This window comes from Notolepis coatsorum (assembly GCF_963971535.1).
Source record: "Notolepis coatsorum genome assembly, chromosome: 4".
Taxonomy (NCBI): domain Eukaryota; kingdom Metazoa; phylum Chordata; class Actinopteri; order Aulopiformes; family Paralepididae; genus Notolepis; species Notolepis coatsorum.
Window position 1 is genome coordinate 21,420,939 of NC_140168.1, and position 24,015 is coordinate 21,444,953.

General features: G+C 42.9%; 1 protein-coding gene across 1 annotated transcript; it reads right to left on the reverse strand.

Moving 5' to 3' along the window:
* Nucleotides 1-1,161: 1,161 nt before the first annotated feature.
* Nucleotides 1,162-7,226, reverse strand: rpl11 (ribosomal protein L11). Its single transcript, XM_084312696.1, has 6 exons — nucleotides 7,166-7,226; nucleotides 6,014-6,164; nucleotides 5,709-5,815; nucleotides 4,493-4,624; nucleotides 2,076-2,186; nucleotides 1,162-1,246 (listed from the first exon to the last, which is right to left on the reverse strand). Exons 1-6 carry the CDS (start codon nucleotides 7,169-7,171, stop codon nucleotides 1,217-1,219), a joined length of 537 nt encoding a protein of 178 aa, XP_084168822.1. The 5' UTR covers nucleotides 7,172-7,226; the 3' UTR covers nucleotides 1,162-1,216.
* Nucleotides 7,227-24,015: the final 16,789 nt, after the last annotated feature.

Here is a 24,015-nt window from a genome sequence, read left to right on the forward strand (position 1 = left end):
AATATACACCCTCTTTGTCCATTGCATAAAGAGCCTTCGCTTGGGTAACAAGACTTTATTACATGGCGTTTTCACATTCGCCGAAATGCTTGCTTGTGATTGGTCAATAGCGCGCGTCAGAGGTCAGTTATCAGACAATAATGACCGCTATGCGCAGCTGTTCGCAACCAAGCCCACAATAATGACCGCTGTGCGCAATCAAGCCCACTGACATCAGTGCAAACTGCCGGGGAAGCTTCTGGGGGGCGGAGCGACGAGCACTCAGCGGAGCCAGAACCAGTGTTACTGTTGCGAAATTGAATGAATGAATTAGGTATATTGAATGAATGAATTAGGTATATTGTTAGTAAGTTAGCCATGTAATAAGCGGGATAATGTATAGCTATACTCGATCATTGTCGCAAAATAATTGACCTTCACTGACGTTTAAAACACCTCGCAGAGGCGGCTCGGTATTTTAAACTCTGTGTCGGTCAACCTTCACTGACGTTTTTAAACTCTGTGTCGGTCAATTATTTTGCGACAATGACCTCGTAGCTATACATTATCCCTTACATAACCTTACAGTGGACCTCTTTAGCTCAATAGACGTCAAACAGTTCCTCTCCTGATCTCCAACAGGGCTGCTCATTATTTCCCCAGCATCAGCCTAACACTCTGGTAAAGCCTTCTACAGATGGAATCCTAAATGAATGCATTCCCTCTATAGAAATGGCCCAATTGACTTATGGTAAAAATAAAAAAAAAAGCATAGGTTTCTCTCATGTTGCCTGCCGCTCATTCATCTCACTGGGCTTTAACAAGTCATTCGATTCCCTGGTTACCAAGTGTTTCCTGCAACACAAGGCGAGACGGCCCAAAATAGCACAGACCTCATCCAGTATACTACTTCAAAGCACCAGAGTTTACTTCCCAACTAACTCCTGCCCCCATGTGGTGACAGGTAAAAACTAAACAAGATGCCCACATTTCTTCCAAGTACTGGGAAAATCCTGAACCTCCTCCAGGGACAATAAAAGTTGTAACTCATACATATTCGGTCGCATTACGAAAATAGATAAGACTAAGAGTAATATTAGTTTCATTTAGAATAGAGTGCAATATTTATCACGGTATACACACAGCAAGTTCTATTACTAATGACCAGACGAAACAACCAGGGGCATTTTTTCAATTTTATTAGTTTGTTACAAACAAGGTCAAAAAGATAGTCCTTTTACTTTCCGGGGAGGATGATGCCATCATACTGAGGAGACAAAGAAAAAAAAGAGAATTATGAAGAGAATTTTAATTAGCAACAACCAGTGGTGCAGTCGTAATATGGGAACTGGTTACACACCACGTGCATACATGTTCCCTCAGTTGCGCACAGAACAGATTATTATTATGCATAACAATGGAGATCAAGCAGCCCCCCACCTTCTCGTAGGTTCCCATTATTATGCAAAGTCTAGGTGAGAAGTGCCGGCCGGGTAGCTTTCTACAACGGCCGGGTACTTATCATTGCGCGCACTTCTGCCCTGAGTGACTACTAATAACACGCCGTGTAACCGCGTGTGTGCACGACTGCACACCTGGCAACAACATTACATCGAAACGAGATTTTCCAACTAAAGTTAGGCCATATGCAAATCCAATCCACACCGTGTGTTCTGTATTAATGTGAACATAGCTGGTCATGTCATTTCTCCCATCATAACACAAGGGGTTACCACTTTAGGAGTTATGAACCATCCCTGCTCACCAACAACTGCTAATTCAAGGGTGCCTAGTAGCAATCAATTGAAACAGCCCCCCCCCCGGCGCAGTAATACTACATCTATTTTATATAGCACTTTTCCAGATGATCAAAGACTCTTTACATGGGTAGAAGAAACAAAACTATGGCAAAACAAAAACAGAAATAATACACGATATCAGGGTGTTTGCATCACTGATATGGCTGGGGAGGGCATTCCAGAGGGAGGGGGCAGCAGCAGCAAAGGCCCTGTCGCCCCAGGTCCGGAGCAGTGACCCCCATATGACCGCAGTAACGTCCCACTTTCAAAGTCGGTGCAGGTGGAACAGATACTCACTTTCTGCTGGAACCAGCGCATGGACTCCTCTTTGCGGATGCGGTGCCTGTAACCGATGCGGCCTCTTTTCCGCTTCTTGTCAGCAATGCTGAATCCGGGTCTGCCAAGAACCTGAGCATAGAAGAGTGAAGTTAGTACAATGTCTGTCAAGGACCCGAGCATAGAAGAAGAGTGAAGTTAGTACAATGTCTGCCAAGGACCTGAGCATAGAAGAAGAGTGAAGTTAGTACAATGTCTGCCAAGGACCTGAGCATAGAAGAGTGAAGTTAGTACAATGTCTGCCAAGGACCTGAGCATAGAGGAGGTGGTCGTTAGTAAAGCTGTTGGTATAGTGAAGTTAGTACAATCTTTTCAATCCTACAACAGCTTATTAAGTATAAAGAAAAACCTGATCAAATTCAAACCTCTCTCGGGAATGGATACAATCCACGCTAGTTAAATAGGGATTACCGACACTCAATTCCACATAACTCGTTATCATTACAAGAGTTCCAAAAGAGCAAATCTAATTTGCAGGTCAAATACATTAGAGTAATGAAACACTGCTCATGAAACATGAAACACCACAAATCAGTGATACAAAGAGTACCTCTTTGAAAGTACCATCAAAGAAAGTCTTGTGGGGCAGGGGAGTGTGCAATAGAGCCGTCCTCAAAGCCCGTTTTTGGGATTCGAACTTCGCCAGGGTTTTTCAAACGGACGTTCAAACCAGTTTTTAAATCATGCAAAAAATTTGCTCCTAAATAATTTTTCTGGTTCAGTACCGTCGCTCGCGTCTTTACTTATAGCGCACATTTACACTTTTAACGTAGCGCATATTGCTGCGGTCATAGGCGCCGATTCCGTGGGTGCTTCCGGGCTCGAGCACCCACAGAAGAAATGCACTCAATATGGCTGCTGTATGTGCCAGATATTAGATTAGATCTGGTCTGGCTTGTTAATGGTATGCTGCGTTTTATGAGTGTTCTAGCAGGGGTGTCTCACACGCGCGGTGGTGTTGGATTGTGCACTTGGTCTACGATTCTACGTGTGTGCGCGCATGCGTGTGTCGGTCGCCGTTCATTTCCTATAGTGCTGAAATGTGTGCGTTTTACTCCATCCAAATCCGTATAGCAACAAGTCATGTAGGCTATGGCATAAGGTTTATCTTGGGCGTGGGGCAATCAATTGTTTTGAGCACCCACGCGCAGAAACGTAAATCGGCGCCTATGGCTGCGGTTATTAAAAGTAGTAGTACCTACTTACTGGTCATGGGAGGCTTCAATAACGTTTGGATGGTAATCCAAATCATCCAATCCAAACATCCATTCGGAAACGAATTATGAAATAAGACGGGTGAGAGTCTTTTTTGGCATGATTTTTTTTTCTTTCTTTTGGAATACGTTCAGTCATCTAGTCGGGCCCATAAAGACCATGTGGTCACCGAGCCGGTATTTGGTCAAAATGTGCCAGCAATTGAGGATAGGACCGGCAGACAGTAAACACACCGGTACCGAAGACATAGCATTGGCTTTGTTCTACCTCCGAACATTTCACACATGAGTACTGAGCGACTGCATGTCTGCCAAGAAATGGAGGTGATGATTGATTAATTTCCTGATAATGTATGACGGTGACCCCTCCTCATCTCAACTACATGTTGCATCCGTGCATGACTTTCAAATTATTGTAAAGACAACATAGTACTGTGATATTCTGATATATTTTATGTAAAATAAACAAGTACATAAAAAAAAAAAAAAACTGAGGTTCAACCCGATTAATTAAGATTTGAGTGCCAACATAACAAACGAAGGTCCGGGCTCAGCCCTAGTGCGCAACAAGGTGAACATATCAACCGCTAGGTAGCAAAGAGAGGATGTGTTATATTACTCAAAGTCTATGTATAGTTTATAATTTTGAACAAAAAAAATTATAATCTGCATCACTACGTTTCATTTACATACCAACACATCTCAGCCATATAAACAAGGGTCCAATCTGGGGAGGGAAACTGAACTGCTGCATCTCATTTGAATGATCCCCGCTTTTCCCCAATTTCAAACCACATTAGCTGCATTTACACACACCAATAGTGTATATGCATGTTTGGAATATAGAGAGTATTGCTTTTCTTAGCACATGTAAACGTCAGTGTTTTCAGTAACTCTGATATAAGGTCTCATCCTGGGATATGCACAAATTAGCCAGATATTAATAAATGTAAAACAGCTTGTGCCATTTACCGTTAAGGTTTGCAGACTGGATGTAGTGTGTCCAAGAAAATGGAACATTTCGTTTGGCCATATAGGCTTTACAGGGCCGTTAAGGAAGTTAAAACATTTAGTTAAATACATAAAACATTTCATCCCCGTCTAAGACCCAGGCCATTGTATGCATATAAAAAACGCACTGTGCGGACATTCCCCGCCACTCACCACGTAGAAGTCCAGTCCGTAGATACCGATGCTGGGGTCATACTTGATGCCCAGATCGATGTGCTCCTGGATGCCGAAGCCGAAGTTTCCTGTGTCTGAGAAGTTGTTCTTCCTCAACTCGTACTCACGCACCTACAGAGGGGGAACATCGTGAGAACCTTCTAGGACTGAAACACACACAACCCAGAAAAAGCCAATTCCGTTTGAGAGGAGGGCCAACATTTTAATCCCAGCAATAAACAGGACCAACATATTTCTGTAATCACGACAGTAATCTAGAACAAGAGACTGTGCCAACAACAATGTGATTTTCAATGGATAATACAGTAGGGACACTTTCTAGTTTAGATCTGAAAGCCATTATATAAAAACAGGCTTAAAGCTAATTTCAGCACAACAGCTGGAACTATGAAGGCCAGGTGTGCCAAAACATCGCCTCTTCTTGTGAAGAAAATCAACTGATTCATGACACAAAAAAAATCTGATCTGTACATTCAGAAATACCTTAATCATAAGCCGAATATAAAACCGTGTACCAACTTGTCAAAACAAAGACATGACAATGATGCATTCATCCACTTTTTATCGTCACTGACTGCATGTGCTCATCATGTGTACAATCGTCTTGACAAGTACACTACATACGTAGCTGATCAATGACAGTACACTACATGCTGAATCACAAGTGTGCAAATAAGTGTAATGTCTTGGCTGTGAAGGAATGTTTGTGTAGCCATCTCACTTCTGCCTGTAACCATTGGAAACCAATTTCCAAAGAAAACTGCAATTCTCTTGTGCAGTAGGTACATGTTGGAAAATAACAATATTACTGCTCCCCTGTGACTTGTTTACAATATCCAGTAATAAAACAATTCCTTCCGTTAATATATTTCTCATGCATAGCAACCATCTCTTCAAACACGGAACGGACTAATTGACATTCTAAACAGTCTGAAAAACGTGATCGGGGCATCCCTACTATGAAGGTTTCGCACACACTTCTTGATCCAATTCGGAAATAATGCAGTGATCCAAATCATTTAGAAATATGTCCCTGGACTATTTACTAACCTGCTATGTGGTTCCCCCCCTAATGTCAGCTAGTGTATTTATGTGGAGAAAACACTTGTGTATCCCAAGTAAACACTCGTCGATTAAGATCACAACACATTTTCTTTACAGAAATTAAAACCCATCTTGCTGCATGAGGCCTCACCTTGAGTCCCTTCTCCAGGATCTCCTCAGCCTTGGCTCCACGGACGGTGCAGTGGACAGCAATCTTTTCATTCCTACGGATGCCGAAGGATCGCACAGTGTAGCGGGCTGTGAGGAGAGCACACAAGACATAAAATATAACAATCAAAACGAACTGACATTCAAAATCGCCGATGCTCTTTTTAACTAGTTTGCGTATATATACTTCAGACCACATTTAAACCCAGAGGCGTCCAAAGGAGATATGCGTTTTCAAGGTCTCCGGTAGGGCTACACTATACTGCACAAACACATCCAGATTCTCACCCTTGGAGAAGACAGGGGTCTGTCCTGTGAGCTGCTCCAGCACCTTAGCAGCACGGGTCAGTCTGTCTCCACTCTCCCCGACACAGATGTTGAGGCAGAGCTTGCGGATGCGAAGCTCTCGCATGGGGTTCTCCTTTTTCTCACCCTGGTCCTGGATACACAAGACAATGATTGAAAACTTTATTAACAGATTGCAGAATGGGTACAGTACAGTACATACAATTGTTAAGGGGATGCAGACCAGAGAAAGACTTTAGTCTCGTTTACATCAGGGTCCCGCATTTTCAATTCATCATAACATACAGATAGACAGTACTGCTACATCTATACATTTATGACATACCAATTTGCATAAATGTATAGACGTTACGTTACACATTTGACAACAGATATACACATTTGACAAACAGATAACAAGTACACAAAGCAATAATGAAATAGGTAATTATAGTAAAGCCATGGCAACATTACACCTCGAGGTCAATAACTAGTCTCCATGTTGAATGCTGTTGACAAGTCTAACGCCCGTTTTGTTAAAGCTTAGCTACCAATCGGATAGTTTCACCAAGGAAGTCAGTCGAACTACCACTGTACCGCTGGGTAAAGGTAAATTACGGAAATTAAAATGCCATGTCTGTAGTCATCAAACGGGTGCTCTGCTCACCATCTCAGCGGCCAACACTAGTCTCGCACTGACAGACCAGCAGCGCATGTTAGTAGCCGGACATGCCCGGACATATCCCCCCCATGTCCCGGCTGCAGGCTAAACGTCAGCTAGCTCAACTTCATCAGCTTGATACCTGCATGACCCTCACGACCAATAAACACATTATATACCGGCACATACACAAGGTAGCTAGGGCGTTACACCGCCAACACAACCGCGTGTCCCTTCACGTAGGATAAGGTTTTGGCATAAACGTCTTGAAAGATTACAGAGACGAACCCCCGTAGCTCTGCCACTTGGGTCCAACTTTAATGAATACCGTGTCATGTTATGGCCAAAATATAAGGGTGATTCAATGGTGCCCGTGAAGACACACGTGTATATGTATCATCGGCCATCTAGGATGATGGTATAGACCCGATGATTGTGGATTTGTAAGGCAAGATGACAAATCTCGCCATCATAGGATTTCACATAGTACTCACCGCCATGTTTGATCACTAGAAGAGGACGTCACGTTTCCGGCGCAGAGTATTTATAGTCGTGTGTTCACTACAAATGGGTTCGAAGAAACTTAGGCAAAAAGCAAGTGTTCCATTTTACACACAAACACAAACTGGGGAAAAAAGGATTTGTAGCTATTTGTAATTGCATAGTGGGCTAATTTGTATTATTCTTCCACAGTCTTCATTTGTATCTCTAATGTTATCCACCCACATGGAAATTAACTATAGTACAACTATAGCATTATATATTGCTATATTGCATTATATGCCCAGGTCTGTTGGAAGCTGTAATGCTGGAAATGTGGTTGCTGTGTATGGTATGTAGATATTGAGGTAGTATTGTTGGCAGGGAGGTTGTAGGTTTTGGTGGCTTAGCGGTGTTGGGTCTGGTGAGAATATGTAGAGGGGAGGTGATTCTAGAACCTAACTCAATTGATATGCTCACTCTCTGCACTGCAAAATAGGGCATTTCTTCCAGCAAGCCTTATACCGGTAAATTGTGTTGGTGAAGTAATCATACTGACATAGTGGAATATTCTAGAAAGAAAAAAATGAATGATGGTATTTGATCAGGTTTATCATTTATTACACGTTTATTATTTGTGCATTTCCTGAACAATGCTTGTGTATTTGGGCAAGCTATATCATCTAGCGACTAGCGTCACTCTCCTTGTGTCTCTAGTCCCTCTCCGTGTGTCTAGTCTCTCTCCTTGTGTTTTTTTTTTTTTTTTTTATATAATCAAATTTTATTAATCGAGATCTACTTGAAATCAGCCCGCGATCTACCTGTCGATCGCGATCGACTGTTTGGGCACCACTGCTCTAGTCCCTCTCCTTGTGTCTAGTCCCTCTCCTTGTGTCTCCTAATGTCTCTAGTCCCTCTCCATGTGTCTCTAGTCTCTCCTAGTGTCTTTAGTCCCTCTCCTAGTATCTCTAATCCCTCTCCATGTGTCTCTAGTCTCCTATGTCTCTAGTCCCTCTCCTTGTGTCTCTAGTCTCTCCTAGTGTCTCTAGTCTCTCCTAGTGTCTCTAGTCTCTCTCCTTGTGTCTCTAGTCTCTCCTAGTGTCTAGTCTCGTGTCTCTAGTCTCTCCTAGTGTCTCTAGTCCCTCTCCTTGTGTCTCTAGTCTCTCCTAGTGTCTCTAGTCTCTCCTAGTGTCTCTAGTCTCTCCTAGTGTCTCTAGTCCCTCTCCTAGTGTCTCTAGTCCCTCTCCTAGTGTCTCTAGTCCCTCTCCTAGTGTCTTTAGTCTCTCCTAGTGTCTCTAGTCTCTCCTAGTGTCTCTAGTCTCTCCTATTGTCTCTAGTCCCTCTCCTAGTATCTCTAGTCCCTCTCCTTGTGTCTCGTCACTCCTAGTGTCTCTAGTCCCTCTCCTAGTGTCTCTAGTCTCTCTAGTGTCTCTAGTCCCTCTCCTTGTGTCTCTAGTCTCTCCTAGTGTCTCTAGTCCCTCTCCTAGTGTCTCTAAAAAAGACGTGTCCGGCCCATGGGGACATTAATGTGTGTGTACATTTGATTTGATTTGATTTGACTTTAGCCGCCAGAGGTGTTGTACACAATTTGTAAGTTGCTTTGGGGTCAGCTAAATTACTAAATGTAAATGTACTACTACCACTACTACTACTACTACTACTTTTTGCAGTGGAACTGAGCTACCATGCTGTGTACCAAACAAGTATCACCAATACTGTTGTGTGGCAATAATAAAGTATCTTGTATAAACTAGGAAGGGAATACATGCGTTACAACATGTTTTAATATATGCTGGCCCAGTGCAGTATAGATCTTTAGTTGTCCTTTATTTATTTAGGTACCAACATGACGTTTTGAAGACAACACGCGTGAAATGATCAGAACATCAGTGATCAGAACAAGGTCAAGAGAGAGAGCTGGGGGAGGAGTTTGAGGTGCAGGGGGGGGTGGTTTGAGGTGCTGGGGGAGGAGTTTGAGGTGCAGGGGGGGTGGGCGTCTCCTGGTCTCCTGCATCCTCTTTGAATCAGAATCAGAAAGGTCTTTATTGCCAAGTAGTTTACACATACAAGGAATTTGATTTGGTCGTTTGGTGCGACATTAACGGACAGACAATTAAGGTATAATTAAATAAAAGGTAGAATAGAATCAAATGGAATATAAACAAAATTAAAATAGAAGTACAATAGAATAGAATCTTCTTTTTCTTTTTCTTTCGGCTTCTCCCGTCAGGGGTCGCCACACAGCGGATCATCCGTTTCCATCTCTTTCTGACATCTGCGTCGTCCTCCGTCACTCCCGCTGCCCGCATGTCCTCCTTCACTGTGTCCATAAACCTCCTCTTGGGCCTTCCCCTCCTCCTCTCTCCTGGCAGCTCCATCTCCAGCATCCTCCTCCCGATGTACCCCACCTCCCTCCTCCGCACATGTCCTCCAAACCATCTCAGTCTTGCCTCTCTCACTTTCTGCCCGAACTGCTCAACATGGGCCGTTCCTCTGATGTAGACATTTTCTATTTTGTCCAACCTTGTTACTCCCAGAGAGAACCTTAGCATCTTCATCTCTGCCACCTCCAGCTCCGTCACCTGCTTGTTGGTCAGTGCCACCGTTTCTAGACCATACAGCATAGCTGGTCTCACGACCTTTCCCTTAACTCTTGCTGGTACCTTTCTATCGCAGATCACCCCTGTCATCCTTCTCCACCCGCACCACCCGGCCTGCACTCTCTTCTTCACCTCCCTACCACAGTCCCCATTACTTTTGACAGTTGACCCCAAGTACTTAAACTCGTCCACTTTTGGTACCTCTACTCCTTGCATCATCACCACCCCTCCGTCTTCCTTCTCGTTCACACACATATACTTGGTCTTGCTTCTGCTCACCCTCATCCCCCCTCTCTCCAGTGCATGCCTCCACTTCTCCAGGTTCTCTTCCACAATAGAATAGAATAGAATTATAAAATAAAATAAAATGGGGCAGGGCTGTACAATTGTGCACGATGTGTATATACACTAATTCGAATAAAAATAACAATACAGTGGGATGGAATATTTAACAGGGCTGTGCAATTGAGCAGTAATGTGCAAAAAGTAGCCTATGAACAGGGAAGTATGACCAGTGAAGTATGAAGAGTTTGAGTGTATGCTGGGCGGATGTGCGGATTGACCTGACCAATGTGATGATGGAAGCTGAGGGCAGTGACCAATCTTTTCCCGCAAAGATCAAGGAAGAACATTATTGTGTTGCTAGTGAGCCTGGCAGCCACTATCTGTTCCACTTCACTCCAGAAGCAGCAACCAAAGAGGAGTCCCTTGATTGCTGAGGTCCTGTGCGCCGGGCTGAAAGAGAGTGGTTTTGACAAGACCTTGCGGGCCATTGGAGGAGACTCAACAAACATCAACACTGGTGTGAAAGCTGGAGTGATGCGTAAGGAAGCTGGAGCTGCACCTGGGGAGAACGCTGGTCTGGTTGGTGCGCAACCTGCACGCCGCCTCATCGCTGACCTTGATGGCCCTACTCTGGCGGACAACAAATTATCTGGGCCAATAAGAAAGCTCCTTGAATGAATGAATGATCATTACATTTATATAGCGCTTTTCTAGACACGCAAAGCGCTCCCCACAATGTAGGGTGGAAATTGCCTCCTTCACCATCACCACCACTATGTAGCACCCAACCTTGGGCTACGCTCTGATGGATCACGGTTTATGTGGGTTTGGTTTTAGTTTATTCCTGGGTGCTTTGGATGTATTTTTGGTTTTCTTTGGTGAGCTGTCAATCACCAGACACCAGTTAATTGCCATGCGGAATGGCAGGTGTATAGGCTTGATTGCCAACTGATCCTGACATACGCAGGCTCAATGGCTGGCATACAGTGGCGTCGTTAGCCCTGGGCTTCCGGGGCTTTAACCCCGGATGTTTTTCTCCTAGCCCCGGATCTAAAAAAAAAATTAAAAAAAAAATTGTTTACATTTTTTTTTTTTTTTTTTTTTTTACTTTACTTTTTATTTTTATTTTTTATTTTTTTTTATGTCTGCATCTCCATTGTCTGTGCTGAATGTTTGTTAGTGTTTGGTATTTTTTGTTGGTTTTTAGTACTTTTAAACATTTTTAGTAAGTAGTTTTCATTTGATCCTATAATTCTTTCATTCACCGATTTTTTTTAGTGTCCTGAAAGGCACCTTATAAATCAAATGCATTATTATTATTATTATTATTATTATTATTATTATTATTATTATTATTATTATTATTATTATTATTATTATTATTATTATTATTATTATTATTATTATTATTATTATCATCCAGGAGGGAAAAGACACTTTGGATAGTAGGGACTGCATCTCTGCCTGTCCTGACCAGGAAACACTTTGCAACTGTGATCTCCTCTGGCAATAGTTGGATATTGTAATGTGTGGCGAGGGGTTGCAGCAATTCCACTGAGAGAAACTGGTCTGAGGCTGGATAACATGCCTGTATGCCTCTCATAAGTTGTTATCCAACTCATGAGAACCTGCTCTCAAGCTCTTGCAGCATTCTGTCGACGACTGGATAGAACAGTCTCTGTCTCAGCTGATCTCCTGAGCTGAGGTCTGAGCTTGTGCCACAAGATGACTCAACTACATACTCGCCCATCCTTTTCTGCTTCCTCCTTTGGCTGGTAGTATGTTCCTCAATCCAAAGGCCATTACATATGGCCTTTGTCCTGTCATACATGTCCACTGCCATCTCTGAGGTGCGATAACCTTTGAGTGTGTCCTGCACTGTGCTTTTAAATAGTACAGATATTGAAGATGTGCACTTTAACGCAGCAGCACCTGGAGCCATCCATACCCATGTCCAGTGTCCTATAATAAGCTTTAATCGAACCTCGGATAGTCCGGTTGGTTTGGGGTGGTGTGAAAGCTCATTCACTCTTGCAAGTGAACCCTGCTGCGGTTCATTTGAGATGTGAATGCAAAGCGGACCAAAGGCAGGAAAAGACCCAAAAATTGAATCTTTTTTTTATGAGAAGACTGAAACATATGTATATAATGAAACACACAATAGTTTTTTTCGATTGCCTAAGCATGATTTTGAAAACGGGGCCCGGTGTTTCAAAACACACAATTAGCACAACCACACACACAATTATCAGAACACCTCAGATCCTTTGCTAAATTAAACACTTGTCAAAACCATACACTAATTTTGTTACCATATGAAACACACATTACATAATGACTTAATTCTGTTTGAACCAGTTACACACACTGCTGTGCTTAACCTAAAACACATTTAGCAATTCTACTTCTCAGTGATTAGAGTACTGTAAGTGAAGTACGCAGAGAATGTGCAAATATACAATAAATTCACCAAACACTACACAAGACCAATGCTGTAGACTGATGAAAATATAATTTATTTATCTACATATACCGAAATCAATGATGCAGACTGATGAAAAAAAATAACATTTTCTCTCCATATACCCAAATCAATGATGCAGACTGATGAAAATATAAATGTTCTCTCCATATAACCAAATCAGTCAACATTTCAACATGGAGAATCACAACAATACATGTCCCAGTTTTCATGCTACTATGTGCATAACACTGTAAGCTCAGCAAATATCAGACAAACATAAAATACTGTATCCAGTACAGGTTCAAATTACAGTAACACAATTTTTCTTTTTTGAAAAAATTTAAATAGAAAATACTAGACATTATCTCTTTGCCTAGCTGGATCTGGCAAGATAATTTTTTGTTGTGATTCTCCATGTTGACATGTTGACTGATTTGGGAAAATGGGAGAACATTTATATTTTCATCAGTCTGCATCATTGGTTGTCTTGTGTAGTGTTTGGTGAATGTATTGTATATTTTCACGTTCTCTGTACAGTACTTCACTCTCCTTCCATTTTGGTTGAAGACAGGTGAACTCACCTGCTGCATTTTTATAGTGCTTAAACCTGATTGTGTATCTACAATTAAGCAATGGTGTGTTTGTGCATCTGATGGCTGTGTTAACCAATTGGCTCATATGTGTGGTAATTTGACATTCTGTGTCTAATGTAATGCAAGTGTGTTTAGTGTTTTGCAAATCACTGTGTGTATTGTTTTGCAAAAAGTGAGGCTGACATTGTAGGGGTGCAAATCTGGGCCTATATTTTGCTCCTTGAGTGTAAGGTTTTGATAATTGTGTAATACTTTTGATTTGAGTGTTTATGCAATTGAAGAAAACTGTAAAGACTAGAGATGAACTGTTTATTTATTTTGTACATAGGCTGTGCATATGTTTGTTTGTTTGTTTATTTGCTTATGTGTATGATTCTTAACTGTGTTTTTAGTTTTTTATTGGTGTATATGTGTATGTATGTACAGTATATGTATATATATTATATATATATATATATATATATATATATATATACTGTACATACATACACATATACACCAATAACAAAATAAAAACACATGTAGTTAAGAATCATACAATAAGCAAATAAACAAACAAATATATATATATGTGTATATATGTATATTTGTAATCCTGTAGGGGCTTCTTCGACCAGATCAATGTTTTATCTGGCTAAATAAATAAATAAATAAATACGAAACTGATGATTTGATCCTGTTAACTTTGAATTTTCTATGGGGACTGCCCAGATCCCTCTCATGGACCTGGACCTCACTTTGAGAACCTCTAATGATTCTAGTTATTCAGTATTCATCTCTAATTACTCAAAAATTGCGTATTTCTGTGCTTAAAAAAAAAGAAAAGGGCCTCCACCCCCCTGGGCTGAAGCCCCCAATGTTTTCTAACCCTAAAAACGCCCCTGCTGGCATACACTGGCACCAGGCACACATCACACTACACAATGGCTGAACGGCTCAGGAGACAGGGATTGATATCAGCCAATTAAGGGGGAGGGATGATTAGGTGGCCTTGATGTCAGAGACCTGATTGGGAATTTGGCCAGGAACGTAGAGGAAATCCCCTACTCTTTGCAATAGGCGCCCTGGGATCGGACCTCGGTTTAGTGTCTCATCTGAAGGACGGCACTCGAAGCTGTACGGTGTGAATTCCACTACAGACAAAATGGATATCAATCCAAGCTTCACCTGGATCTTTGTTGGCCCTCCACTGATCAAGCTGCCTGACAGGATCATTCAAGATCTCACCAAGTACTGTAAAAATATTTTCCAGCAAAAAGATATTAGTTGAACAGCAGGTATAAATGTCTCTGTATCTGATTTTACTTTTTTTTTTATTTTTTTCCCCCTCTTTTCCATGCATCTGAGGCTCGTGACACAGTTTTTTTTTTGTTTTGTTTGTTTGTTTATTGGTATATTATTATTACCGTTATTATTGTTACCGTTATTATTATTATTCATGGTCATATTGTCATTATTATTATTGTTATAATAATTATGGTAGTGTTTATTATATTATTATTATTATTATTATTATTATTATTATTATTATTATTATTATTATTATTATTATTATTATTATTATTATTATTATTATTATTATTATTATTATTATTATTATTATTATTATTATTATATGGTATGAAGCTGTAAGGTGCACTTTATGCTGACCATTATGTTAAAATAAATATGAAGTTTGGAAGGGGGCAGGAAACATACGTTTTCTTCATCCTGCTCCTTTTCGGCCATGGGTGTATCATGTTAAGATTAACTGTACCCCTATGTACGAAACAAAATAAAATGAATGAAAAAAATGAATGAACCATTGATCGACACTGTGGCTATAAATCGCATGTGCAGTCAGGGATGGAGTGCTTCCTGCGGGGCTGGCTTTATTGGAGAGTGGACCAATGAATCACAGTTCACCACAGCGAACAGGGTTCTCTGTTTTTCTCTTCTCTGTTGTCCAGGGTGTATTTGGAATTCAAAACCCTCCATAATAAAAATTTGCTCATCTATTTCATCACTCAAATCTAAGCTTAAATACATTGTTAAATTAATAGCTTCAATCTCATAAAACCATTAATGTCACTTTGTTTTACAGTTTCGTGTTAATTTGTTTAGACTAATTATTAATGTTGTTGTTGTTGTTTTTGTTATTATTATTATTATTATTATTATTATTATTATTATTATTATTATTATTATTATTATTATTATTATTATTATTATTATTATTATTATTATTATTATTATTATTACTTTGATTATTATTGTTATTATTATTATTATTATTATTTTAATATTATGAAAATTGTTTTATGAACTTATTTCACTTTAGTTTTGTTTTTGTGTTTTTTTTAATCCAATGATTTAATGAGTTGAGGCCCCGTATAGGCCCATCTGGGTCTCTTGCCTCTACTCAGCACCTTAATACACTTTCTGTCATGGTCAATGTTTTTTTTACTGTTTTCCTGAAATGGTGCGAAATAAAGAAAGAAAGAAAGAAAAAACCTGAATAATCTTTTTTTGTGATCAAATCTTTTTAATTTTCCTTTTTTACACAAAACAATACAACACAAAACAGTAACAATACTAATAAACAAGACATCACAGGACAATAACAAAAATAAATATAGTATATAAAAAATTATATACGTGGACACTTGACACTCGATACTCGCTCGCTTCTTGGCGGCTGTGAGGCCAGCCAGAATCTGTCTTTTCACATGTGTAGAGGTCGGCAATTGAGAAACGTCATTCAGTAGCAGCACAGAAGGAGAAACAGGTATGGTCAGAGAGAAAATATCTGAAAGCTGAGAGGTAACATTTTCCCAAAAGAGCTCAACAGGAGGGCATTCCCAGTACATATGCATAAATGTTCCGTTGGCACCGTTTGGACATAAGGACGGTACATCGAGAGTCAGGTCTGAGACCCATTAGATTCAATCGTCTAGGGGTCAGATAAGTCCTGTGAATAAAATTGAGATTAATCTGTTGGTGATCTGGGTTGCGTGAGGATAGCCGGACATTTTCCCAGACTGTATCCCAATCAAAATCTACATCCAACTCCGGGACATCCTTTCTCCAAATCGTATCCAGGGGGAGCTCTTTATACGAGAAAGTAAGTAAATGGCGATAAAAGTCAGAAACGAAGCCTCTCGATGTCTCTTTGTCATAAAATAATTTGTGAAATTGGTGATGTTCTAGTGGAACGTCCCATGGAACCCCATAAGCCTTCAGAGCTGCCCTTATTTGTAAATAAAAGAAAAATGAAGTTCCGGGGAAATCATATCCGTTGGATAGATCCTGGAAAGAGCAGAGACCAGAGTTATCGAAGATATCCCCCAACGTGTGAATGCCTTTCTTTTCCCATCTAGGGTACCTAATCGGCTGTTGTCCAATAAGGAGTAGATTCGGCTGTTGTCCAATAAGGAGTAGATTGTTATTAAATAGAGGGGAACGTGTATGCCATTGATGGCGGTTAGTACACGATTTCTGGGTGTCCCGCCAAGTCTGGATCACATGTGTGATAAGAGGGCCAAATCGTAAATTGCATTGCTTAATTGTTATGTTGGTATACACTATATCCTGAAGTCTATATGGGGATACTATCTTCTCCTCCAATGGTCGCCAGGATACGGCTGCTTGAGAGTCAAACCAAGTGATCAATGGTCTCAAAGAAAAAGCTTGAAAATAATATTTGAAGTTTGGAAATGCTAACCCCCCGTCGAGTTTACTCCTCTGGGCAGTGGATCTCTTTAAGCGCGGGCGTTTGTTGTTCCAGACGAATTTATGAGGCAGAGTGCAATTTCTGCCAATAACCAACAGGAGGAGGTAACGGGAGCATGGAACTGATAAAGTTAATTCTGGGTAATTTTTTATTATTGATGCACGGGCCTGTAATGAATTTTTTCATTTTGACCACCTGTTGAAGTAATTTGTAATCCTGTCACCCAACCTGGAGTAATTATACCTTACCGTCTGGCTAATAGTGGGGAATATTTCAATCCCAAGACATTTAAAGTGTTCCACCATAAGTATGTTTGCAGGGAGGATGGTGTATTTCTCTGTGTGGAGTTACCTTGTGGAATAATCTGGAGGAGGAGATCAAATCCAGTCAATCTATAAATATATTAAAGAGGAAGTTCAAAAAGATGGTGTTCACAAATTATACCAGGGAGGAAGACCAACGTATTGTATGAGAATGATTTGAAGGGTGACATGAGAGTATAGTCTAGTGTGTGTGTGTGTGTGTGCATGTGAGATTGTGTTGTGTGTAGTTGAAGTATTTGCAAATTGTATTGTATTATATGTATTGGTAATCGTGTCATATACTTGCTGAAGTATATATAATATTATATATAATATAGTTATTGATGGGGGATGGAAACATATAAGCTGGCTGTTTTTTTTTTTTTTTTTTTTATTGCGGGGGGGGTTCCTCTTTTCCCATTTCATTTATTTTCAAATGTTGTTTTGCCGGACAATGGTAAATGTAGCCAAACTAACACTGTGGTTTGAAATAAAACTATTGAATCTTGAATCATGAATCATGGTAGCCTTCGCAGTCTCATTAAGTGGGAGAAAGGCAGATTTTGGCCAGTTGATCTTAAAGCTGGATAGACTGCCAAAATCATCTATTATGCTGAGAAGATGAGGTAGAGAGATGGCGGGATTCTGCATAAATAAGAGTACATCATCTGCGTATAAACTGATATGGTGATGTGTGCCCTGAATTGAAACAGGAGATATAATCTGGGATTGTCTTATGTATTGAGCTAGAGGTTCGAGGGATAAGGCAAAAAGTCCGGGACTAAGAGGACAACCCTGTCTAGAAGAGCGCGAGACAGAGAAGAGTGGCGAGCAGAACTTCCCTGTTAAGATCATGGCTGAAGGCCCTGTGTAGAGAACTGCCCTTCTAAGAAAACCTGAATAATCTGCAATTCCTTGTGGAATTTATCATTGGAGTGCAGGAGGTGTAGGAGGAAGGAGGTGCTGGACCTGGTGATGCTGCATGACTGTGGGAGGATCTGCTAGTGAAGCCATCAGTGAAGCCATCCTCCAAACACTGCTGTGCTCTGAGGATCAGAAGGAGAGGAATGACGGGGTGGAGAGAATCCTGACCATCAGGGGAGAGGGGGACAGTAATAATAATAATAATAATAAAAAAGTACACACATAGCGTACATGAGACAGAGACACTCAGCTGGGGGACTCCTGTCAGGGGGACCCAGACACTCAGCTGGGGGACTCCTCTGTCAGGGGGACCCAGACACTCAGCTGGTGGACTCCTCTGTCAGGGGGACTCAGACACTCAGCCTGGGGGACTCCTCTGTCAGGGGGACCCAGACACTCAGCTGGGGGACTCCTCTGTCAGCGGGACCCAGACACTCAGCTGGGGGACTCCTCTGTCAGGGGGACCCAGACACTCAGCTGGGGGACTCCTCTGTCAGGGGGACTCAGACACTCAGCCTGGGGGACTCCTCTGTCAGGGGGACCCAGACACTCAGCTGGGGGACTCCTCTGTCAGGGGGACCCAGACACTCAGCTGGGGGACTCCTCTGTCAGGGGGACCCAGACACTCAGCCTGGGGGACTCTTCTGTCAGGGGGACCCAGACACTCAGCTGGGGGACTCCTCTGTCAGGGGGACCCAGACACTCAGCCCGGGGGACTCCTCTGTCAGGGGGACCCAGACACTCAGCCCGGGGGACTCCTCTGTCAGGGGGACCCAGACACTCAGCTGGGGGACTCCTCTGTCAGGGGGACTCAGACACTCAGCTGGGGGACTCCTCTGTCAGGGGGACCCAGACACTCAGCCTGGGGGACTCCTCTGTCAGGGGGACCCAGACACTCAGCCTGGGGGACTCCTCTGTCAGGGGGACCCAGACACTCAGCTGGGGGACTCCTCTGTCAGGGGGACCCAGACACTCAGCTGGGGGACTCCTCTGTCAGGGGGACCCAGACACTCAGCCCGGGGGACTCCTCTGTCAGGGGGACTCAGACACTCAGCCTGGGGGACTCCTCTGTCAGGGGGATTCAGACACTCAGCCCGTGGGACTCCTCTGTCAGGACCAGAAGGACACCTGACTTCAATTGTGATTAGGGATGTTCGATATTGGCTTTTTTACCGATATCCGATATGCCGATATTGTCCAACTCTTAATTTCCGATACCGATATCAACCGATACCGATATATGCGCGGTTCCCCCCCCCCCCCCCCCAAAAAACGGAATAATTTCAGGTAATTAACATTACATATGTGAGGGCTGGGTAAGAACTGCATGCTTCCCAACGAGGGGGCGTGCCGAACATTCTACCTCACGCACCTGAGAGTGGTTTGCATTCAGCTCGTCGGGAGACTACAAGGACTGCCGACTGCCTTCCACTCATGGCCAGGTCGTCTCTGTACACTACCACCTATCGCCGTTTCCTGGAGTGGGTCATCGTCTTCGCTCTCTAGACTTCCACGGGAGGATCCCTATGTTCCCACTTCAGATGTCGAGCCATGCTGTATGCTACCATCAACCGCTGCGCTCCTGGTGAGACATCGTCTTCGCTCTCTATAATCCCACGGGAGGATTTCCTGTGTTCTCACTGGGAGACGTCGTGCCATCCGTTGCTACCATCTACCACTGCGTCTCTGGGGTGAGATGTCGTGCCATCTACTGCCCTACTCTCTCCGTGGGCCTCGTTCCTGGTGTGGGACATCGTCATCGCTCTCAATGTTTCCACGAGAGGATTCCTATGATCTCACTCCTTTTTCGTGGGTCCCGTTTGCTGAGTTGCACATCGGCAGTGTTCTGTGGTGTGAGGTATCGTCATCGCTCTCTAGGCTTCCACGGGAGGATGCCTATGTTTCTCACTCCGTTTTCATGGACCCCGTTTGCTGTGTTGCCTGTCGGCAAGTGTTCTGGTGAGTCTGAACAGGACCAGACTCAGAACGTTCATTTCATTCATGGACTCTAGAAGATTCACCTGTGTATTTTGAGTTCTCCCTTAAAGGGACAGTGCCGCTTTTTTGTTGTGAATAAATTATGCCCTTGTTTTGGCTAACTTTGAATACCTGTCTGTGTCGTGCAATTGGGGTCGCATTACAAATCCTTAACAGTTACGACCTGGCCATGTCGACGAACCCAGCCCGGCACAGACAGTGTATTAGAGTGCCCCTGCAGCTAACTGGCTTCCTCAGCTAGTCCAGCCGTCTGCTAGCTTAGCCCCTACAGCTAACCCCATGTGTTCTCATGCTAGTCCAGCCCTGTCTGCTAGCTTAGCTCCGGCAGCTAGCGCAGCCTCTATGCTAATGTAGCGTTACAGCTGGCATAGGCCCTGTAGCTAGCAATGCCCAGATAGCTACCCTGTTCCCCACTGCTAGGACTGCCCCTTCAGCTAGTAAGGTCAGTTTCCCTGGAGCCGCCCTGTCGGCTTATCCCTTGTTCCCCACTGCTAGGACTGCCCCTTCAGCTAGCATGGTCAGTTTTCCCTGGAGCCTCTCTGATTTTTTTTCCCAGCGTTCCCACCCCTACAGGCCTGGCTGGTCGCCAGGTGGCTCCCATGGGGTACTGTAAGGGCTGCAAGAACTGCATGCTTCCCAACGAGGGGGCGTGCCGAACATTCTACCTCACGCACCTGAGAGTGGTTTTCATTCAGCTCGTCGGGAGGCGTCTTCCTGTCTCGCAACGTCTTTCATTTCCGGGGGCGCCCTGATTGGCCGTGACGGCCACGTGACACGCGCGGCCCCGCCCCGCGGCAGCCCCAGACGCGCCGCCGTCGAGGCTGCTGTGTTTCACTGCTGCCATTCTCTAAGACAAACTCTAACCTTAACCAGCTCTGAAACAGCGCCTAAACTTAACCCTTCTAACCTTAACCAACTCCGAAACAATGCCTAACCTTAACCCTAACCTTAACCAACTCCCAAACAATGCCTAAAGTTAACATGCCTAAACTTAACCGGCGAAAGAATGCACGTTAAAAATTTTTTTTTTTTTAAATTGAAGGGAATCGAACTTGGCACCAACAGACCGCAGGATCCACAGCAAGGCAGCACTACCAGTTGAGCTAGTTCTCGATGTTAAAAGAGGGGGGATTACTGCTACATACAGAGCGTAGCGGCAGAGCGGTTGAATTGAAGTACAACACAGCGGCCTCTCGCGCGCTGCCTGCCGCTGGGCGGGGCCGCGCGTGTCACGTGGCCGTCACGGCCAATTAGGGCGCCCCCGGAAATGAAAGACGTTGCGAGACAGGAAGACGCCGTCGGGAGACTACAAGGACTGCCGACTGCCTTCCACTCATGACCAGGTCGTCTCTGTACACTACCACCTATCGCCGTTTCCTGGAGTGGGTCATCGTCTTCGCTCTCTAGACTTCCACGGGAGGATCCCTATGTTCCCACTTCAGATGTCGAGCCATGCTGTATGCTACCATCAACCGCCGCGCTCCTGGTGAGACATCGTCTCCGCTCTCTATAATCCCACGGGAGGATTTCCTGTGTTCTCACTGGGAGACGTCGTGCCATCCGTTGCAACCATCTACCACTGTGTCTCTGGGGTGAGACGTCGTGCCATCTACTGCCCTACTCTCTCTCCGTGGGCCTCGTTTCCTGGTGTGGGACATCGTCGTCGCTCTCAATGTTTCCACGAGAGGATTCCTATGATCTCACTCCTTTTTCGTGGGTCCCGTTTGCTGAGTTGCACATCGGCAGTGTTCTGTGGTGTGAGGTATCGTCATCGCTCTCTAGGCTTCCACGGGAGGATGCCTCTGTTTCTCACTCCGTTTTCATGGACCCCGTTTGCTGTGTTGCCTGTCGGCAAGTGTTCTGGTGAGTCTGAACAGGACCAGACTCAGAACGTTCATTTCATTCATGGTCTCTAGAAGATTCACCTGTGTATTTTGAGTTCTCCCTTAAAGGGACAGTGCCGCTTTTTTGTTGTGAATAAATTATGTCCTTGTTTTGGCTAACTTTGAATACCTGTCTGTGTCGTGCAATTGGGGTTGCATTACAAATCCTTAACAACATATCTCTTTTCGTGGAATTAACACAACATTATGCATACTTTTGACAATAAATAAAATAAGAATTTGTTCTTACTTGCTTGCCTGGGTAAATAAAAGTTAAATAAATGTAAAAAAATAAATAATTATAATTCTTTTTTTTAAACCGATACCGATAACTTCCGATATTAAAATTGAATGCCAATAGAAAGTCACCTCTCACCTGCTTCCTAAGCACCTCAGAGGTGAGGAAGAACTTCATTAACACCCCCACAGAGGTGCTGTTAAAATGGTGACCGAGTACTTCTCGTGGGAAAAGAGGGTTGGGGGGGAACATGGCTCAGGAGACCAGGAGGAGGCAGGACCTGAAGTTCAAGAAGTTATTTCATTTCATTTATTCGTTTATTTGGAAGGGACAACATGTATTAATGGACAATATATATAATGCACTGTAAATACACAGGATTTAGCAAACATTTTCATCCTCAGTCCCCAAACATAAAACAAATCAAATATAAAAACAGAGCAATACAAAAACATGTTACAAAAGAACAATAATTTAGAAAAACATGGCTACAAAGCTAAAAGGACCAAGACCATAAAGGTCCTATATATGGTCACATGCTTGGTGTTTTTACTTTGAGTTTAAAAGTAGTAAAGGTTAGAACTTCTCGAATGGTGGTAGGTAAACTGTTCCACAACATACTTCCCTGCACTGACAAAACATTCTGACCGAAAGTCAGGAGATTGATCTTTGTATGTATCCAGTGATATACACAAGATAATATAAGAAGATAAGATAAGATAAGATAAGATTGAGGCAAAGAGGCAAATTGATAGTTTAGGTACAGGTCTTCAATAGCCTGGAAGGACAGGAAAGAGTGGTTGGCATGTAAACACAGGCGTCAGGTAAGCTGGAGATACTAGGTTCTGACTCTCAAAGGGGCACTCCACCAAAAAACAATGCATTTATTTTGCACATAATCTCACACACATGCAAAAACTCTAAAACGTTACTGCACACATTAATTTAGTTTTGACAGTTATCAAAAGGCTGAATATGGCCACCAGTGATGTCATCGGGGACATTGAATCCTTGTGGTGTGTTAATTACAGCTCAATGAAACGACGTGGTAGACGAGGTGTTGCTATTTTTTCACAATTTCATGGTGCTGTAATTAACATTTAATGTCCCCGATGACATTCACTGGTGGCCATATTCAAACTTATTTACTGTCAAACTTATTTACTTGGGATACATCCGGTCTGGTCGGCATGTACGCTAGCTGTTCACATGTCTGTACTTTTTTATTATTATTATCATTCTAATTTTTTTTACAAAAAGCAAATGTTAGCTTGTTAGCTAATGACCATGACAGATGTTAATCTCCTTTGAATTGACAATCGTCCTCCCTGTAGGAGTGTTGCGAGAGTCTTCATAGTGTTCAGCACCAAACCTGTCTGGGCCTGCTTTCTTACCTGGCGGGAATGATTTAATCGCCTCAATAGTAGGCTTCATGTTCTGCTGCCGTTAGTTCTCCGGCTGCTGGCAGCGCTCCCTGCCCACTGTTGTGGAGCCTGATGGCTGCTGGTACGAAGGACTGGCCCAGGCGGTTAGTGGTGTGTCTGGGGGGTATGAGTCTGTGGCTGAACATGCTCATCTTGGCTAGCTCTTCATAGAGGGGGTGGGAGGGGTTCTCAAGGATAGCGGCCAGCTTCCTTCTCATCCTCCTCTCTGCCACCACCTCTAGTTTTAACATGCATGCAGTTAACCTGTTCATAAATATGTAAATTTTATTTGGCTTTGTCAATATATCTCTAATTATATATTTATATTATTAGTAGTATTTATATATATAAACATATGCATGCATGTACAAATGCATGCACATATTATGTACACACACACACACACACACAGATGCCTATATACACATAACTAAAAAACCA

Bases quoted from the DNA above. Each gene is read 5' to 3' on its own strand.
- rpl11 (XM_084312696.1), bottom strand. The intron at 4,625-5,708 runs GTGAGGCCTCAT...CCCCCTCTGTAG, and splicing joins TCCTGGAGAAGGGACTCAAG to GTGCGTGAGTACGAGTTGAG. The intron at 1,247-2,075 runs GTGAGTATCTGT...TTGTCTCCTCAG, and splicing joins TGCGCTGGTTCCAGCAGAAA to TATGATGGCATCATCCTCCC.